The sequence below is a fragment of the Mobula birostris genome, chromosome 20, assembly GCF_030028105.1.
Source record: "Mobula birostris isolate sMobBir1 chromosome 20, sMobBir1.hap1, whole genome shotgun sequence".
In the NCBI taxonomy this organism is placed as follows: Eukaryota; Metazoa; Chordata; class Chondrichthyes; order Myliobatiformes; family Myliobatidae; genus Mobula; species Mobula birostris.
Window position 1 is genome coordinate 2,654,882 of NC_092389.1, and position 21,704 is coordinate 2,676,585.

At 43.1% G+C, this 21,704-nt stretch overlaps 1 protein-coding gene across 1 annotated transcript in view; it reads right to left on the bottom strand.

Annotated features, from left to right (window-relative positions):
- Nucleotides 1-21,704, bottom strand: part of LOC140212736 (NF-kappa-B inhibitor delta-like) — a 184,646-nt gene that overhangs the window by 75,973 nt on the left and 86,969 nt on the right. Inside the window, exons 3-4 of the mRNA XM_072283872.1 lie at nt 18,346-18,388; nt 12,419-12,705 (exon numbers count right to left, since the gene is read on the bottom strand). Coding sequence (XP_072139973.1) covers nt 12,419-12,705; nt 18,346-18,388 — 330 coding nt within the window. The remainder of the gene's footprint in view (nt 1-12,418; nt 12,706-18,345; nt 18,389-21,704) is intronic.

Here is a 21,704-nt window from a genome sequence, read left to right on the forward strand (position 1 = left end):
TAGAAAGTTCTCAGTATTTGGGGGCCCATACCAAACTTCCTCAACTGTCTGAGGTGAAAGAGGTGCTGTTGTGTCTTTCTCACCACACAGCTGGTGTGTACAGATCACGTGAGGTCCTCGGTGATGTTTATTCCGAGGAACTTAAAGCTGTTCACCCTCTCAACCCCAGATACATTGATGTCAATAGGGGTTAGACCGTCTCCATTCCTCCTGTAATCCACAACCAGCTCCTTTGTTTTTGCGACATTGAGGGAGAGGTTGGGTACTGAGGAGCTTGGTAGAATGGAGGGATCTGAGAATACAAGTCCATAATTCATTGAATGTGGGGTCACAGGTAGACAGGGTCATAAAGAAGGCATTTGGCACTTTGGCCTCCACAAATCTAAGTACTGAGTACTAGAGATGGGATGTTATGATGCAGTTGTATAAGACATTGACAAGGCATAATTTGGAGTATTGTGTGAAGTTTTGGTCATCTAACTACAGAAAAGATGTCAATATGATTGAAAGAGTGCAGAGAAAATTTACGAAGATGTTGCCGGGACTTGAGGAGGGGAGATTTGACAGAGGTGTACAAAATTATGAGGTGCATAGATAAGGTATGTGCATTAGGGTTTTTTCCACTGAGGTTGGGTGAGACTACAACTAGAGGTCATGGGTTAAGGTTGAAAGGTGAAATGTTTAAGGGGAACACAAGGGGGAGCTTGTTTGCTGTGAGGATCGTGAAAGTGCGTAATGTGCTGCTAGTGCAAGTGGTGGATAAGGGTTTGAGTTCAACTGTCAAGAGAAATTTGGAAAGATACATGGATGGGAGGGGTGTGGAGGGTATGGTTTGGGTGCCGGTCAAAAGGACTAGGCAGATTAATAGTTCAGCATGGACCAGATAGGGTGAAGGTCCTCTTTCTGTGCTGTCGTGTTCGATGACAGTATGACTATGTCCACTCTGCCTATGCCTCTTATCATCTTGTACACCTTGATCAATTCATCTCTTGCTGGAAAGCAGCTCAAAAGTCCAAATTCCATATTCGCAATTAGCCAAGATTCACAGGCACAGGATCTGATCTGAAATGGATCTGTCTTTGGCCGTTAGGCTCCAGAACTCCATGCCAAAGCCATGGTATTTGTCTCTCTGTCTTTGGAATAGTCCTTAAACCTATCTGTGTTTACAACTCTACACCAACATTTTCTAATATAGCTCAGTTCGGCATGTTGGGACGTTGTATTAGGTTACACACTGACATTATCTTCAGCTTAGCTGTAACAGTAAACAGTGAGCGTGTTTTAACCCTACAGATTTTCAATCAAAAACACAGGAGATTCTGCAGATGCTAGAAATGCAGAGCAACACACACAAAATGCAGGAGGAACACAGCAGGTCAGGCAGCATCTATGGACATGAATGAACAGTACACAGTTTGGGCCGGAACCCTTCTTCAGGACTGGAAAGGAAGGGAGAAGAAGCCAAAATAAGTAGGGGGTGGGGAGGGGAATCAGCACAAGCTGGGAGGTGAGAGGTGAGGGTGAAGGGTATGGTGGGTGCGTGGGGGAGGAGTAATGAAGTGAGAAACTGGGAGCTGATAGGTGAAAAATGTGAAAAGCTGAAGAAGAAGGAATCTGATTGGAGAGGAGAGTGGACCATGGGAGAAAGGAAAGAAGAAGGGGCAACAGAGACAGGTGAGGAGGGGTAAGAATTGGAAAAGAGAGAAAGGGGAGCGGAGAGAAATTTGTAGACATTAGAAAATAAATGTTCACACCATCAAATTGGAGGCTACCCAAATGGAATATGATGTGTTGATCCTCCAACCAGAGAGTGGTCACATCGTGGGAGTAGAAGAGGCTGTGGAACAACATGTCAGAATGGGAATTAAAATAGCTGGCCACCGGGAAATCTTGCCTGTTGTGGACAGAGCAAAGGCAGTCCCCCAATCTGTCTTGGGCCTCACTGATGCAGAGAAGCCACGTCAGGAGCACCAGATACAGTAGATGACTGTAACAGATTTGCAGATGAAGTGTCACCTCAGCTGAAGGACTGTTTGGGGCCTTGAATGGTGGTGAGGAAAGAGGTAGAAACATATAAAACCAATAGCACAATACAGGTTCTTCGGCCCACAAAGCTGTGCCGAACATGTCCTTACTTTAGAAATTACCTAGGGTTACCCATAGCCCTCTATTTTTCTAAGCTCCATATACTTGTCCAGGAGTCTCTTAAAAGACCCTATCGTATCCACCTCCACCACTGTCGCCGGCAGCCCATTCCACGCTCTCACCACTCTCTGCGTATAAAACTTACCCCTGACATCTCCTCAGTACCTACTTCCAAGCACCTTAAACCTGTGTCCTCTTGTGGCAGCCATTCTAGCCCTGGGAAAAAGCCTCTGACTATCCACATGATCAATGCCTCTCATCTTGTACACCTCTATCAGGTCACCTCTCATCCTCCGTTGCTCCAAGGAGAAAAGGCCAAGTTCACTCAACCTATTCTCATAAGGCATGCTCCCCAATCCAGGCAACATCCTTGTAAATCTTCTCTGCACACTTTCTATGGTTTCCACATCCTTCCTCTAGTGAGGCGACCAGAACTGAGCACAGTACTCCAAGTGTGGTCTGACCAGGGTCCTATACAGCTGCAACATTACCTCTCGGCTCTTAAACTCAGTCCCACGATTGATCAAGGCCAATGCACCGTACGCCTTCTTAACCATAGAGTCAACCTGCGCAGCAGCTTTGAGTGTCCTATGGACTCGGACCCCAAGATCCCTCTGATCCTCCACACTGCCAAGAGTTTTACCATTAATACTATATTCTGCCATCATATTTGACCTACCAAAATGAACCACTTCACGCTTATCTGGGTTGAACTCCATCTGCCACTTCTCAGCCCTGTTTTGCATCCTATCAATGTCCCGCTGTAACCTCTGACAGCTCTCCACACTATCCACAACACCTCCAACCTTTGTGTCATCAGCAAATTTACTAACCCATCCCTCCACTTCCTGACCCAGGTTGCACTTGTCCCGCTTGCGGGGATGAAAGTCAGGAGGGAGACCAGTGGGGAGGAATGAATGGACAAGAGAGTCATGTTTTTTTGAATCAATATTTCAAATTGAAGATTTAAGATATATCATGTTATTTATGGTTAATCATTATAATGTGTTAAGCTGCACCGGCTCCTTGTCTTCGGCTTGCATGATATTTACCCAGCATCAACCTCCCTCTCTACTTGATGGGAGTGCAGAATCTCTTTCATGCTCTTACTGTCTGAGAGACCATGATAGCAGAGACTTATCCAACTTTTTCTTGTATTTCTTAATGTAAACAATGCCTGATGACCTCCATGTCAGCCCATTACATGAGATATTCACTGTGGCATTAATGTTTATCGCACAACACTTGGGCAAGTTCTTTGTCAATATTCAAACAATCCTTCCTCTAAGCCCATTTCATAACTCACGGGTACTCCACTCTTCTCTCTAGTACTTACTCTTGCTTCAGTTCGACGTTTTCTTGTACATTGAAAGAAACCATTCAGACCATTAAGACTATGTTGAATCACAAACAAGAGAAAATCTGCAGATGCTGGAAGTCAAAGTAACACACACAAAATGCTGCAGGAACTCAGCAGGCCAGGCAGCCTCTGTGGAAAACAGTAAACAGTCAAAGTTTTAGGCTGAGACTCTTCATCAGGACTGGAAAGGAAGGGGAGAAATCAGTGGTAGAAGGTGGGGGGGGGTGGAGAGGATGAAGTACAGGGTGGTAAGTGATAGGTGAAGCCAAGAGAGGGGGGAGGTGAAGTAAAGAGCTGGGAAGTTGATCGGTGAAAGAGATAGAGGACTGGAGAGGGGGGAATCTGATTGGAGAGGCCATGGAAGAACGAAAAGGGGGAGGAACACCAGAAGGAGGGGATGGGCAGGTAAGGAGATAAGGTGAGAAAGGGAAAAGGGGTTGGTGAATGGTGAAGGGGGGCAATTACCAGAAGTTTGAGAAGTCAATGTTCATGCCAACAGGTTGGAGGCCACCCAGATGGAATATAAGGTGTTGCTCCTCCAACCTGAGTGTGGCCTCATAACGACAGTAGAGGAGGCCATGGATTGACATGTTGGAATGGGAATAGGAAGTAGAATTGAAATATTTGGCCACTGGGAATCCTGTATTTTTTCTGGTGGACATAGTTTAGATGGTCCGTTAATCAGTCTCCCAGTCTACATCAGGTCTCACCGATGTACAGGAGACCATACCAGGATACAGTGGATGACTCCAACAGACTCACAGGTGAAATGTTACCTCACCTGGATAGACTGTTTGGGGCCCTGAATAGTAGTGAGGGAGGAGGTGTAGGGGCAGTCGTGGCACTTGTTCTGCTTGCACAGATAAGTACCAGTCGGGAGATCAGTGCTGGACACGAAGCCTTGTGGGGTGGTAGGTGAGGACTAGAGGAATCTTATCCTTGGTGGGGTGGGGAGAATGGGATGAGGGCAGACGTGCGCAAAATGGAAGAGATGCAGGTGAGAGCAGCTTTGATGGCGGAGGAAGGAAAGCTCCTCTCTTTGAAAAAGGAGGACATTTCCCTAGTTCTGGAATAAATAGCCTAATCTTGAGAGCAGATGCAGTAGAGATGATGGAATTGAGAGAAGGGGATGGAATTTTTACAAGTAACAGGGTGGGAAGGGATATAGTCCAGGTAGCTGTGAGAATCCGTAGGTTTATAATAGACATCAGTAGGTGAACTGTCCCCAGAGATAAGAGCAGAGAGATTGAGAAAGGAGAGGGAGGTGTCAGAATTGGACCGGGTAAATTTGAGGGCAGGGTGTAAGTTGGAGCCGAAGTTGATGGTTAACGAGCTCAGCATGGGTGCAGGAAGCAGCGCCAATGCAGTTATCGATGTAGCGTAGGAAAGTTGGGGAGTGATACCAGTGCAGGCTTGGAACATAGACTGGTCCACGTAGCCAACAAAAAGGCAGGCATGGCTGGGACCCATGCGAGTGCCGATGGCTACACCTTTGGTTTGAAGGAAGTGGAAGGAGCCAAAGGAGAAATTATTGAGAGCAAGGACCAGTTCTGCTAGACATAAGAGACTGGTGGGGGAGTGGAACTGGTCGGAAACGTCTAGAAAGGAACAGAGAGCCTTAAGCTGTCCTGGTGGGGAATGGAGGTGTATAGGGACTGGCCAGGGAACTTGAAATCATTGAAAAGATCCACAGTGTGTGAAGTGTCACGGATGTAGGTTGGAAGGGACTGAACCAGGTGGGGATAAAACAGAGTTGAGGTATGCAGATATAAGTTCAGTGGGGCAGGAACAAGCAGAACCAATGGGTCCACCTGGGCAGGCAGGATTGTGGAAATTGGGTAGGAGGTAGAAATGGGAGGTGCCGGGTAAGGGAACTATGAGGTTGGTGGCAGTGGATGAAAGATCCCGAGGGTTAATAAGGTCAGTGATGGTCTATGTTGGTCGTCAGTGCACAGAAGTCCTGTACTGTTGTTTCCTACAAAAACAACTTGACTTTCTTTGCTTAACCAGATCCTATTTACTCAGTCTACTGCTGTAAGATGCTACATTTAAAGTACTTCTGCTCCTATCTGCTTGATACTTCATATTCAGTGCAATTATGCCCCTTGGTTTAGATTTTTGCTGTTTTTTTATTGACTTTGCATTCTCCAGCTGATTTGATTTCTACATGCTTTTTCAGTATGTTCCTGTTTCAAGGTGACAAAGTATGGAATTTTCTTCTCTATCTCTTTCATCTGCAGAATATCTATTGAGTTACTGAATATATTTGGTTTCGGTTAAGCTGGAACTCAGTGTTTCTGTGTGCTTCAGAAGGAATAACATAACAGCAGAGCCTGTGATTAACAATTAAAATGATTTTGTATTTGCACAAGAAATCATACAAGGATGTTGGTGATTGATCCTTAATGACAATGAATCATCTGGATAACAGTTGTTTGATGAGGCATCATCAAGACCACATAAAACATCAAATTAAATTATTGAGTACTGCTGGAACTAGAAATTTTCTCCTAAACTGAATCTGATGTAATGCAGGAAGACAGACATATTACAAACTATTGCTGATACTCCAGAACAAACTGAGCCACATCATTCACAAAAAGCAACAGATAAACTTTATAAAGTAACATACTAAATGCTTAAGGAACTCAGCAGATCAGGAAGCATCTTTGGAGGGAAACGGATAGAACACCAAGTGATAAACTTCCCTCCACAGATGCTGCTGGCCTACTGAGTTCCTCCAGCATTTTATGTGATACTCTACCAGTTATGGTATCTTGTGTGTCCAAGCATCATGAAGTCTCTTGTTTTGTTGCACTGTTTTATGTTTATGACCACATTTTGTGTATGTATCATACATGTTCAAGGAGAAGAGGTCATTGTTTAATTGGCAAAGTTGTCCTAAGAGATGTTGTGGTTGCATTATCGCTTCCCTCTAGTGGTTGCCTCAGGGATCTGTTCTGGGACCCTTACTCTTCGTGATTTTTATAAATGACCTGGATGAGGAAGTGGAAGGATGGGTTAGTAAACTTGCTGATGACACGAAGGTTGGGGGTGTTGTGGATAGTGTGGAGGGCTGTCAGAGGTTACAGCGGGACATTGATAGGATGCAAAACTGGGCTGACAAGTGACAGATGGAGTACAACCCAGATAAGTGTGAGGTGGTTCATTTTGGTTGGTCAAATATGATGGCAGAATATAGCATTAATGGTAAGACTCTTGGCAGTGTGGAGGATCAGAGGGATCTTGGGTTCCGAGTCCATAGGACACTCAAAGCTGCTGCGCAGGTTGACTCTGTGGTTAAGAAGGCATACGGTGCCTTGGCCTTCATCAATCGTGGGATTGAGTTTAAGAGCCGAGAGGTAACATTGTAGCTACATAGGACCCTGGTCAGACCTCACTTGGAGTACTGTGCTCAATTCTGGTTGCCTCACTACAGGAAGGATGTGGAAACCATAGAAAGTGTGCAGAGGAGATTTACAAGGATGTTGCCTGGATTGGGGAGCATGCCTTATGAGAATAGGTTGAGTGAACTCGGCCTTTTCTCCTTGGAGTGATGGAGGATGAGAGGTGACCTGATAGAGGTGTATAAGATGATGAGAGGCATTGATTGTGTGGATAGTCAGAGGCTTTTTCCCAGGGCTGAAATGACTAGCACGAGAGGGCACAGTTTTAAGGTGCTTGGAAGCAGGTATAGAGGAGATGTCAGGGATAAGTTTTTTACGCAGAGAATGGTGAGTGTGTAATGGGCTGCTAGCGACAATGGTGGGGGCAGATACAATAGGATCTTTTAAGAGACTCCTGGATAGGTATATGGAGCTCAGAAAAATAGAGGGCTATAGGTAACCTCAGGTAATTTCGAAAGGTACATGTTCAGCACAGCTTTGTGGGCCAAAAGGCCTGTATTGTGCTGTAGGTTTTCTATGTTCCTATGTTTAACATGTCAAAAAGATTGAAAGAGTATGGAGAAAATTTACAAGGATGTTGCTGGGACTTGAAGACCTGAGTTATAGGGAAAGGTTGAATAGTTTAGGACATTTTTCCCTGGAGTGTAGGAGATTGAGGGGAGATTTGAGACAGGTAAACAAAATTATGAGTGGTATAGATAGGGTAAAATCAAACAGGCATTTTCTACTGTGGTTGGGTGAGTCTAGAACTGGAGGTCGTAGGTTAAGGTGAAAGGGGAAATGTTTAAGGGGAACCTGAGGGGGACTTTCTTCACTCAGAGGGTAGTGAGAGTGTGGAACGAGCTGCCAGTGGAAGTATTGGATATGGACTTGACTGCAACTCTTAAGAGAACTTTGGATAATCACATGTATGGGAGGGGTATAGAGAGCTATGGTCCATGTGTGGGTTGATGGAACTCAGCAGAATTACAGTTCAGCATGGATTAGATGGGCTGAAGGGCCTGCTTCTGTGCTGTAGAGCCCTATGACTCTTTGACTCTAATATTTACTCCATGTTCAGTCTGACAGAGTGAAACTATTAGGACAATAGCCCTACTAGTGACCTACATAAATGAATGGATAAGCAGCTAATTTGCAAGGGGGATGGGACCCAGAGCTCTACTGGGGGTATTCTATAGGCCCCCTGGTAGCAGCAGAGATACAGAGGAGCAGATTGGGAGGTAGATTTTGGAAAAGTGCAAAAATAACAGGGTTGTTATCATGGGTGACTTTAACTTCCCTAATATTGATTGGCACCTGATTAGTTCCAATGGTTTAGATGGGGCAGAGTTTGTTAAGTGTGTCCAGGATGGATTCCTGTCACAGTTTGTGGACAGGCCGACCAGGGGGAATGCCATACTAGATCTAGTACTAGGTAATGAACCGGGTCAGGTCACAGATCCCTCAGTGGGTGAGCATCTGGGGGACACTGACCACCGCTCCCTGGCCTTTAGCATTATCATGGAAAAGGATAGAATCAGAGAGGACAGGAAAATTTTTAATTGGGGAAAGGCAAATTATGAGGCTATAAGGCTAGAACTTGCGGGTGTGAATTGGGATGATGTTTTTGCCGGGAAATGTACTATGGACATGTGGTCGATGTTTAGAGATCTCTTGCAGGATGTTAGGGATAAATTTGTCCCGGTGAGGAAGATAAAGAATGGTAGGGTGAAGGAACCATGGGTGACAAGTGAGGTGGAAAATCTAGTCAGGTGGAAGAAGGCAGCATACATGAGGTTTAGGAAGCAAGGATCAGATGGGTCTATTGAGGAATATAGGGAAGCAAGAAAGGAGCTTAAGAAGGGGCTGAGAAGAGCAAGAAGGGGGCATGAGAAGGCCTTGGTGAGTAGGGTAAAGGAAAACCCCAAGGCATTCTTCAATTATGTGAAGAAAAAAAGGATGACAGGAGTGAAGGTAGGACCGATTAGAGATAAAGGTGGGAAGATGTGCCTGGAGGCTGTGGAAGTGAGTGAGGTCCTCAATGAATACTTCTCTTCGGTATTCACCAATGAGAGGGAGCTTGATGATGGTGAGGACAATATGAGTGAGGTTGATGTTCTGGAGCATGTTGATATTAAGGGAGAGGAGGTGTTGGAGTTGTTAAAATACATTAGGACAGATAAGTCCCCGGGGCCTGACGGAATATTCCCCAGGCTGCTCCACGAGGCGAGAGAAGAGATTGCTGAGCCTCTGGCTAGGATCTTTATGTCCTCGTTGTCCACGGGAATAGTATCAGAGGATTGGAGGGAGGTGAATGTTGTCCCCTTGTTCAAAAAAGGTAGTAGGGATAGTCCGGGTAATTATAGACCAGTGAGCCTTACGTCTGTTGTGGGAAAGCTGTTGGAAAAGATTCTTAGAGATAGGATCTATAGGCATTTAGAGAATCATGGTCTGATCAGGGACAGTCAGCATGGCTTTGTGAAGGGCAGATCGTGTCTAACAAGCCTGATAGAGTTCTTTGAGGAGGTGACCAGGCATATAGATGAGAGTAGTGCAGTGGATGTGATCTATATGGATTTTAGTAAGGCATTTGACAAGGTTCCACACGGTAGGCTTATTCAGAAAGTTAGAAGGCATGGGATCCAGGGAAGTTTGGCCAGGTGGATTCAGAATTGGCTTGCCTGCAGAAAGCAGAGGGTGGTGGTGGAGGGAGTACATTCAGATTGGAGGATTGTGACTAGTGGTGTCCCACAAGGATCTGTTCTGGGACCTCTACTTTTCGTGATTTTTATGAACGACCTGAATGTGGGGGTAGAAGGGTGGGTTGGCAAGTTTGCAGGTGACACAAAGGTTGGTGGTGTTGTAGATAGTGTACAGGATTGTCAAAGATTGCAGAGAGACATTGATAGGATGCAGAAGTGGGCTGAGAAGTGGCAGATGGAGTTCAACCCGGAGAAGTGTGAGGCGGTACACTTTGGAAGGACAAATTCCAAGGCAGAGTACAAAGTAAATGGCAGGGTACTTGGTAGTGTGGAGGAGCAGAGGGATCTGGGCGTACATGTCCACAGATCCCTGAAAGTTGCCTTACAGGTGGATAGGGTAGTTAAGAAAGCTTATGGGGTGTTAGCTTTCATAAGTCAAGGGATAGAGTTTAAGAGTCGCGATGTAATGATGCAGCTCTATAAAACTCTGGTTAGGCCACACTTGGAGTACTGTGTCCAGTTCTGGTCACCTCACTATAGGAAGGATGTGGAAGCATTGGAAAGGGTACAGAGGAGATTTACCAGGATGCTGCCTGGTTTAGAAAGTATGCATTATGATCAGAGATTAAGGGAGCTAGGGCTTTACTCTTTGGAGAGAAGGAGGATGAGAGGAGACATGATAGAGGTGTACAAGATAATGAGAGGAATAGATAGAGTGGATAGCCAGTGCCTCTTCCCCAGGGCACCACTGCTAAATACAAGAGGACATGGCTTTAAGGTAAGGGGTGGGAAGTTCAAGGGGGATATTAGAGGAAGGTTTTTTACTCAGAGAGTGGTTGGTGTGTGGAATGTACTGCCTGAGTCAGTGGTGGAGGCAGATACGCTAGTGAAGTTTAAGAGACTACTAGACAGGTATATGGAGGAATCTAAGGTGGGGGCTTATATGGGAGGCAGGGTTTGAGGGTCAGCACAACATTGTGGGCCGAAGGGCCTGTACTGTGCTGTACTATTCTATGTTCTATGTTCTATGTTCTATGAACTTGTTCCTGTTCTTCTGCCTGAGGCTGACACTGATCATCTTGGTGCAAAGAATCAGATCCACAACTTGCAGGAATAGAACTGCTTTCCAAAACGAGCTCGGTGAATGGGAGGAGGTTTGGAGGAGATACGAGAGGAATTTTTTTTTCACATAGAGGATGACTGAAGGCTAAAATGTACTTCCTAAAGAGGTGGTCACGTCTAGTACTCTCAGAATATTTAAATATCTGGACAAGTCCATCACAAGCAAAACCCTTGCTAACAGTAAGCACATTTACAAGGAGCGCTGCTCAAGAAAGCATCATTGATTATCAAGGGCCACCACCACCCAGACCATGCTCTCTTCTCACTGCTGCCATTGGAAAGGAGGTACTTCTTCTTTGGTTGTCCATTGAAATCCAATGACGACGTCCACTCCTTTAACGGTGAGATCTTTGATGACTATACAGTCCTATCCTGGACCCACAAGCTCTGTTGCAGGTGGGACATGTATATGTGGTAGTGATGGCAACCATGGCTGCATTTCTCCTGGCTCTCTTCTGCTGTCTCCTGGTTGTTCTTTCCAACTCCAGAATATGAACCCCGTCCCTACACAGCTGTAGCCACGTGGAACGGTCAGCAGCAACATCCTCCAGGTCCTCGGGTCCGATCTTGCACTTCCTTAAAGCATTCTTCATCTGATCCTTATAGCGCTTCTTCGGCCCTCCAGCTGAGCGTCGACCATGATGTAGCTGGTCGTATAACACTCTGTGGGGTAGCTGACATGGGGGCATCCTTATCACGTGCCCCAGCCACTGCAGCTGACGCTGGGTGATCGTGGCCTCAATACTCCTGCAGTTGGTCTTTACAAGTATTTCAGTGTGAGGCACCCGCTCACGCCAGGTAATTCCCAGGATGTGCTGGAGGCAGCTTATGTGGAAGTGCTCCAAGGACTTGATGTGAGGGCTGTAGGTTACCCAAGTTTCACAGCTACAAAGGAAGGTGGTGACACAGACCGCTTGGTATACGGCGACCTTTGTGGAGGGACGAAGGCTCCTGTTCTGAAAGACTCTACGCGGAAGTCTCCCAAAGGCAGCTGATGCCTGTTTAATGCGGCTCTGGATGTCGTTGTCAATGCCGCTATCCTCAGAGAGAATGCTCCCCAGATATTTGAAAGATGGCACTACTGACAGCTTTTCATCACCAACAGTGAAGGCAGGTAGAGTGGGTGGGACACTGGTACTCCACTGGCAAACCACTTCTGTTTTGGTGGTATTGACAGTCAGCCCCATCCTGCTGTACACTCTCACCGCCACAGCAAGGACAGTCTGAAGATCCTCCGGAGTATGGGTCATGAGAGCACAGAAGGAGGTGCAGAAACCTCAGGACCCACGCCACCAGGTTCAGGAACAGTTATTACCCCTTAGTCATCAGGTTCCTGAACCAGAGGGGATAACTTCACTCGCCCCATCACTGAACTGTTCCCACAATCAATAGACTCACTTTGAAGGACTCTTCATCTCATGTTCTAGGTATTTATTTATTTATTATTATTGTTATTATTATTTGTATTTGCACGTTTGTTGTCTTTTGCATATTGGTTGTTTGTCCATCCTTTTGGGTGCGGTCTTTCATTGATTCTATTGTGTTGCTTCTATTTACTGTGAATGCCTGCAAGAAATGAATCTCACAGTTGTATATGGTGAAAATTATGCACGTTGATAATAAATGTTCTTTGAACTTTGAATAATATTGAAAAATAGTCTGACTTTGGCAAGACATTAAAAACGGTTCCAGACATATCCTACCTGGCAGTTCACTCCGAAGTTGCTGAGCAGTGGCTGTGAGCTGTAAGACATCAGTGACGCGGGCCCCATCATGGCGTAGCTGGGACACGCAGGTTGCATGCAGACATCTTGTACATAAGATGAGTTTACTGCATCGTGTGAGGTGTAATTGGGGCAAGGCGACCACTGTGGTATTGGCTGTAGGTTAGCAGAGGACGGCTGCGGCAGCCATGTAGTGTGGAAGGTACCTTCCTCAGCATGTTGTATCGATGATGAAGAAACATCTGTCTCATGGAACACAGGATGTCCTAAAGGTTGTCAAAAATAGCCAAGAAAATTAAAAACACATACTTCTCAGCATTGATCAGAAGCGAACTTTGGTAGCAATAAACTTTCTATGTATTACAGATTCTGTTTTGTAAAATTACACAGAACGCTACAGCACAGCACAAGCCCTTCAGCCCACAATGTTGTGCTGACCCTTTATCCGACTCTAAGATCAATCTAACCTTTCCCTCCTACATAGCTCTACAATTTTCTATCGTCCATGTGCCTATCTAAGTCTCTTAAATGCCCCTGACTTTCTATTATTTTTAATTATTAATGATTTTATTTTTGAAATGAAGCTGCTCCAAAACCACAAATGCAAAGTTGAGACACAAGAGATTCTGCAGATGCTGGAAATCTTTTGCAACAAACACAAACTGCTGACTGATGAAGGGTCCTGGCCTGAAATGTTAACTGTTTATTTCCCTTCATAGATGCTGCCTGACCTGCTGAATTCCTCCAGAATTTTGTGTGTGTTGTCCATGAAAAGCAAGCTCTTTGTAATAAAAATTTGGAAATTGCCAGTAAGTATAGCATTAACCTGAAGAGTGAAAGACAATTAACATTTCTGGACAATAACTTCCAACAAAACTGGATATGCATCTTTTACGGGACAAAGAAAGTATAGGGAGATTGAAAGAACAAAAGGGAAGCTACAGTGATATGGAAGAATAAAGTAGGGATTTGTTACAGACTTATCTGTGTGTTTTCTCCCTACTTCCCTCTTTTCCTGCAGCATATATCTTGTTTCATTCCTAACTTCTGCCAGCTTGATGAAAGGTTGATGAAATGGTAACATTCTTTCTCTCTTCGTAGCTCCTGCCTGATGTGTTGAGCCTTTCCTGTATTTTCTGTTCACCAGTTACACTGGACAACAAAGATTTTGCTTCCTGAATAGTTTTGGGTGTATCTTATGGATTTTGGGGTACTGATCATGAAAATCACCATGAAATATTCCTATTGTGCACCTTTTTTTTGAAATTGCCTATATTTGTTATTTCAATTCACAATCTAGTCAATTAAAATGTTGCCCACAATATAAGCCGAAAAGTTTTCAATCTTGTCCAGGAATGCCTGGACATGCTTAGGCAGGGTGGATGCTGCATGGTAGAACAGGTTTTAGGAAGACTGTAAAAGCATCACGCACACACCATTCTATACATTGCGTTTACATGTATATCCGTTTGCGATCAGGTTGATGCGCATGCTCTACGCACATAGCATATTGTGTGTACTTATTATAATAAAGTAATTGTATTTTCAGTAGTATTTGTGATAGCAAAATGTCTCACCAATATTGCAACAGCTGCGGTAATTTCTGTTATATTTGTGGCGAGTATGCACTTAAACCTCAAAGATGGAGCGTAACTTCTCTTATTAGAATTGGCGACCAAGACAAAGCATGGGTCCCTCACATTTTTTGCGCAACATGCGCGGTTGATCTTAGAGCTCAGCTCAGAGGTACTTGGAAACCAATGCCGTTTGCTGTCCTGATGAGATAGCGAGAGCAGAAGGATCATGTGACAGACTGCTCCTTCTGTCTGACCAGTGTGTCTGGTTTCTCTGCTAAAAACTAGAAATCCATTGAATACCCCAATCTCCCTTCAGCCATGAGGCCTGTATCGCATGACGATAGTCCTTTAGGACCAAAACCACCAGAGACATGGAGTCTAGAGGGGGCAGTCGAAGATGCCACAATGCAAAGCCAGGAATGGAAAACAACACTGACACTGATACAGATTATGAACGCTTTATGTTGAGTGAGCCCCATCTGATAACTAAATCTGAGTTAAATAACCTGGTCAGAGACTTGGGTTTGTCAAAGGCAAAAGCAGAATTACTGGGTTCAAGATTGCAAGGATGGAATCTGCTGTCACCAGGCACAAACATTTCCATGAAGGATTTGAGACAGGTGTTTCCCAAAATAACTGATGCCAAGACTAAGGAAGGCATTTTTGTTGGTCTACAAATCAAACGGGATGGGTCATCAATGATAGGCAATTTGAAGAACTTTGAGTGGGGCTGGAGAAAATTGCATTGAAGAATGTTGTTGAAAATTTTCTTGGCAACTACAGAGCACCAAACTACATGCTGCTGGTTGACAACATGTTTCAAGCATACCAAACCATGAAGTGCAACCTGTCACTAAAGATTCATTTTCTACATTCCCATTTAGAATTCTTCCCTGCAAATCTTGGCGCTGTCAGTGACAAACATGGTGAAAGGTTTCACTAGGACATTGCGGTCATGGAGAAACGGTATCAGGGCAACTGGAATCCATCAATGCTGGCTGATTATTGTTGGACGCTTAAGAGAGAAGCCTCCGACACTGAGTACAAATGAAAACCAACAAAACATTTTTAGCTTAGTTGAACTGTTGCAATGTGTCAGCACCAGAATGAAATTAAATGCATTATATTCAATAAAAGTTAATTTTGTGTTTCTCCAAATTCCTACGTGATATAAGTAGTCTGATATTATATTTGTGTTCAGCTTGAAGCGGTCTATCATGAACACAAAAAGAACTTCTGAGGAAGCACCACATTCGAAAAAATTTGCTGTCCAGTGTTTCTGGCTTCAGTCTGGGGAGGGTGGTAAACTGAAGGAATCAGTGTTGGGACCATGCTTTATTTTGACATGCATTGTTAACTTGTATATCATAAAATTAAAACATCTCCAAATATCTCAAATGGCTCCAAGCTTGGAGTGGTATTAAACAGTTGAAGAGCACAGAAATATTCTGCAATAAGATGTCAATTGGCTTGGGAAATTGGGCAAATGAAATTTTACATACAGAAGTACAAAATAATGTACGTTGGCAGAAGATTGTGCAGAGAAAACATGGGCTAGATGCCACAGTTTTAAAGTTTGTTCATAAGTAGAGGAACCTGCATCTACAGATGCATAAATCTTTGTAAGTAAGAGCATATTAAGTGAGTGATTAATAAAAAAATGGGATTCAGAGAATTATAAATAGAGGCACAGAGTAGAAAATGAGGAAAATCTTTATAAAATACTAGTTATGCCAGAAATGGAGAATTGTATTAATTTTTGAGATTGACTAGAATAGTTCCAGGAACTTTGAATTTTAGCTCCTTCCCTTTCTCCCATGGTCTATTCTCTCCTATCAGATTCCTTCTTCATCCTTTTCCCTTTTCCAGATATCATCTCCCAGCGTTTCACTTCAACTCCCGTCCCTCACCCACTCATCTCCTCCCTCACCTGGTCTCACCTATCCCATGCCAGATTGTGCTCCTCCCCTCCCCCACCTTCTTATTCCAGCTTCAGCCCCCTTCCTTTCTGAGCTTGTTGAGGAGTCTCGGCCGATATGTCGACTGTTTACTCTTTTCTATAGATGCCGCCTGACTTGCTGAGTTCCTCCAGAATTTTGTGTGTGTTACATTGGATTTTACCTCCAAGGTTAGACACAAAAGCCTGAACTCTTTCCTCAGCTTATTTACTCTTTGGAGTTTCCTATCCATGTACCCGTCCAAATACCTTTGAAATGGTTCAGAAGAGATTTGTTGTAGGTGTTCAAGGTTTAGCCTGGTTGTGTAAAAAATCACTGTTCCATTGGCAAAAGGCTTAAGGATCAGGGACTCAAACTGGAATGGGAAGGGTGGCACAAGAAGTTTTTTTCTATATATGGGTTATGAATTGGAATTCACTGTCTGTAACGGTGGTTGAAACAGTCAGTCAGGGATTTCAAACAAAAATAGATTTGGGTTTAGAGGCTGCATGGAAAGCACTGGTCTGAATGGATACACTGAATGACCTCCATCTACATCATGACAATTGTATGATTTTAAGACCATGAAACAAAGGAATAGAATTAGGCCATTCAGCTCATCGGGTCTGCTCCACCATTCCATCATGGCTGCTTTATTATCCCTCTTAACCCCATTCTCCTGCCTTCTCCCCGTAATTTGGTACTAAAATTCTTAAAAAATATTACTGCTATGACAGGATTGACCATGTATCTCATGACAATGCACAAAGCCTCTGGATAATTAATTACTGTCCCAACATACGTACCCTTGTGCAGATTATGGAATGAGTACATTTTATTGGAGACAATACACATAATCCTTTATGAAGGTCATTGTGATGGGCATAAAATACATTAAAATATTTTATTACATTTAATGAAAGCTGAAAAGGATAAAAAGCATGGTCCAGTCTGGTGAGCGCTATGTTTCTAACTTTTAAGGAGAAAGTATTAGTTTTAGTAATAAGTGTTGGTATCTACTCCAATTGAAGAGCAATATATGGGCATAAGATCTGAGAACCTGATATCATACCTCACGTGCCACATTATATATTCTACCTGACCTGAAACCACCCAATCCCTGAGAAGTACAACGTGAGCTAATTTTGACATTAAAATTTGAGGAAATTCCTTTCTAATTCCTCCTTAGATTATTAAAGCTAACCCAAGAGACTATCCTGACACCAATAATACTTTCCAATTGTACAATATTCTCTTATGAAGTTAGAATATTATTATATCTCTCTTGAATCTCCTGTGCCATCTCCATGCTACTACATTTCTGCATCAGATCTCAGATTGCTTCTTTCAGCAGTATTCCCATTATTGGCTTAAAGTCATGAAGCTAAAGAAATCCTCAGCCTCCATAAAAACAAGAGACTCAACAGATGCTGGAAATGCAGAGTAACACACACACACAATGCTGGAGGAGCTCAGCAGGTCAGGCAGCATCTATGGAAAGGAGTAAACAGTCGACATTTCAGGCAGAGACCCTTCTTTACAACTAGAAAGGAAGAAGGAAGGTGCCTGAATAAGAAGATTGGAGGAGAGGAAGGAGTATAAGCAAGAAAGTGATAGGTGAAGCCAGCTGGGGAGGGGAGGGGGAATGAAGTGAGAAGCTAGAAGGTGATAAATGGAAACGGGATAAAGTGCTGAAGAAGAAGGACCATAGGAGAAGAGAATGGCCTCCATTTCAATTTTATGCAAGCCTCTGCCCAATGAATCTATGCCTGAAAGTTTCCTCACTTTGTTGGTTGCAAGAACTTGAGAAAAACTTGAGAAAAACTTGGTCAACTCAATGGACAGCATCTAGATGTCCTTCCTTCCCACAAAAGCAGTCTGTTACCCAGTACAGTAATGTCAGAGTCCCGATAAGCAATGGAAGGAGACTTAATTAAGAGTGATTTTACTTAACACAGTACTATCGAGTCACATAGGCCTTTTTGCACCTGCTGGCCCTTGATCGAGATTGCGCTGTAAGCTAGTTCCATTTGTCTGCCTTTAGGCCATATCCCTTTCAACCTTTCCTATCCATGTACCTGTCCAAGTACCTTTTTAATGTTGTTCATCTTGTGTCTGGTAATAAAATGAGTTGAAATGTATTCAATTCACTGACTGTCAATTCAGAGGAAAGTGAATGATAATGAACTTTAGTTACCGTTTTTTGTCAAAATACTTGGCATAAACACAAAAGAACTAACACTAGATTGACGAGTTCTCTTTGATGATAACTGCAATGCCAGTTTTAAATGGACAAACAGTGGATTACTGTATGTAGGTAACTTAACTATTTAGAGCTTCTTGCTGTCAAGATTATACTGTTTATGCAATAAATATGTACCTTAGATCTTACCTATTTGCGAATAGCATGTCATTGATAGATGTGGCAAAACCATCTGCTTGACATAAAAATATACACAATTAGAAAAATTATAACAAATATTGTTGCTGTAAATACAAGCTATTTTGATCTCAGAAGTGCAATTAGTATTATTTTTCATCTGCAAAGAATTAAAAATAATGGGCTGCTAAGCATAATATCAGAGCAGAGTGGTGCTCACTGGGTTTCATGTGTACATATTGGCAAAGCATTCCATCTCAAACAAAACACTTAAACTTCTGAAGAACAGTGCAGGAGATCCAAGGTGAAAATATTCACTGAGGCCAATGGAAATCATGACATGATTATCGTGTTTGGGAAATTTTTTAGGAAAAATATAAAATAGATGCCTTTGGGTCATATATTGATTTATATAGAGCATTGCCACAAGAAAGCGGCATCCATCAGTACAGACCTTACCATCCAGGGCACGCTCTCATGTCACTGCTACCCTTTGGGCAGGAGGTACAGAAGCCTTAGGTCCCACACCAGCAGATTCAGGAACTATCCTACAACCATCAGTTTCGTTGAACTGGCTTGAACAACTTCACTCACCATAACTCAACACAGACTTACTCTCAAAGACTCTTACAACTCTAGTTCCCAATATTATTATTTTATTAACATTTGCACAACTTGTCTTCTTTTGCGCATTGGTTGTTTATCAGTCTCTGTTTATATATAGCTTTTCATAACTTCTGTTGCATTTCTTGACTTTGCCGTAAATGCCTGCTGAAAAATGAATCTCATGGTAGAATACACTAACACATATAGTATGTACTTTGATAGCAAATTTTACTTTGACTTTGACTTTGACTTTTGCTCCCAACAAGTATTCTTTATTGACTGTCCATGCACTTACACAATACTTGTCCTGTTGGTATGTTCCAGGACGAAAACTTGCAATGTAAACGTGGAATAAGGGACAATGTTATCAATTATGTGGAAGTCCACAATGGCAACACCCAGCTCAGTCTCACCATCATTTCCTTCCACTCTGTGTTGCTGGATTTCTGTCCTGAATGTCCTGTACAGAAACCATTCACTTTGATCCTGTTAGAGACTTCACTCTGTTGCCAATGATTCCATCCCACTCCCTGCTTACTGTCTTAGAATGACTGCTTGTAATATCAGAGTCCATTCTGACCTTGAGATGTCCTTCCAACCCTGTATGCTTTCTATTAAAATATCTATCTCTCTGACTTAGGTTGTCTCTCTCCATTCCTTAGCTTGCAATCTTTCATATTTTCACTACATTCAGACTAAACTTCTCCAATATTCCCTACCTAGTTTAGGTAGAGATTTAGATTTAGATTAGCTTTATTTGTCACATGTACAACAAAATATGCAGTGAAATGCATTGTTTGTCTTGACAATTTTGTGAGGTAAGTGTTGTCATGCTTCTGACACCAACGTAGCATTCCCACAACATACTTATCTTGACTCATATGTCTTTGGAATGTGGGAGGAAACCAGAGCACCCGGAGGAAATCCACGCAGTCACAGGGAAAATGTACAAATTCCTTACAGACAGTGGCAGGAATTGAATCTGGGTCACTGATGCTATAATGCTGCCCACTACTGTAATCCATTCTTCATAAGCCTGAGTTTGTTCAATACTCCGTTGTCTAAACCACAAGTTTTGGTGCACATTACTTTGTGTTCCTTGATAGCTATTCCAATAATTTTAATATCTAGAACTCTTATCAATATTATCAGAATACCCTGTGGCCCAGTCATTTTACAAACTCTTTCAGCCTGAAAGCCCTTTAATCACTTTCCATTCCTTCACCTTTTCTATGTGCTCCATCACTTTTTTTCCATATTTCAGATACCTGAGCAATGGAAATAATTCCTTGAACCACTTTAAAGCTTACTTCTTAAGTCACCTCCCCTAATACTTGCTGCTTTAAGTAAACACCATTTCACTGTAGCAGCATATCTTGTCATGCTTCCCATGTTGAAATGCTGATACCACCGCAAGCTCTGACAGTCATATAAATATCCCAAAACAAAGTTAGAGATCTAGATGCCCAAATGCAATTCAACCTCCATGTACCATTTTCTACTCCAACTACATGGTCCCTTGAGAAAAGTCAACTTAAAAAAAGAGGCAAAACTCTACTTAGAAAAGTAAACTAGTAACTTTATTCTTTTGGAGTTTTCTTGGAAGCTTTAAAGGGATTTTCCAGGTAATTTCCATAAAACGAACACCAACAAATTCAAGGAGATTGAAGTAATTGATGAAATGAAAGCATTTAATTCCTGCTTTCTTTCCATAATCTATCCACCATCCACTCTCTGCAACTCACACCCATTTGCTCTGCAATCTTAAGGTGAACCTGATTTTTGTTTCCATTCTCAGTCAACATATTCAGTGGGCATTTAAAGATTTAAAGAAAGATTAGTTCTATTTGTCACATGTACATCGAAACATCGAAGCATACAGTGAAATATGCCGTTTGTGTCAACTCAAGTCAGTGAGGATTGTGCTGGTGACAGCCCGCAGGTGTCATCACGCATTCCGCACCTACTTAGCAAGCCCACAACTCACCAACCCTAACCCGTACGCCTTTGGAGTATGGGAGGAAACCGGAGCACCTGCAGGAAGCTCATTTGATCATGGGGAGAATGTCCAAACTCCAAACAGTGCAAGAATTGAACCCCAGTTGTAAAGCTTTACACTAACCACGATGCTGCCATGCCACCAGTGATAAATTGGTCCAGAATGCTTATGGTTGGGACAAAATGGACAACCCTACAACATATACATAGCCAAAGTCAGGGAAGCACTTGTAGAATATTTATCTGCTCTGCATTAATATGGTCCATGATAGTGAGAGAGAAGCAGCGCCCAATCAGAGAGATTGAAAGCCTAAGAAAACATAGTTCACTCGAGTTTGCCAATGGAGTAGAAAAGGTAGCAATTTGCGCCAGTTTGGAGTTTTCAGCAGCACCCGGTGAAAAAGAGCGAAAGCTTCAGAAGACGTAGTTCGTTCAACTTAGTCAATTAAGTAGAAAAGACAGCGACTTGCGACAGTTTGGAGCTTTGAACAGCGGCCAATTGCCGATTGAGAAGACAAGGCAGCGACTTGCGGCAGTTTGGAGCTTTGAGCACCGGCAAATCGAAGATAGGAAGCCTGAGAAGACATAGTTCACTCAGGTTCACCAAATGAGTAGAAAAGGCAGTGGCTCGTGGCAGTTTGGAGTTTTGAGCAATGGTCAATTGGAGAGATCGGAAGCCCGAGAAGTTATAGTTCACTCAACTTCGTCAATTGAGAAGAAAAGGCAGCAATCTGCAGCAGTTTGGAGCCTTGAACAACAGCCAATCA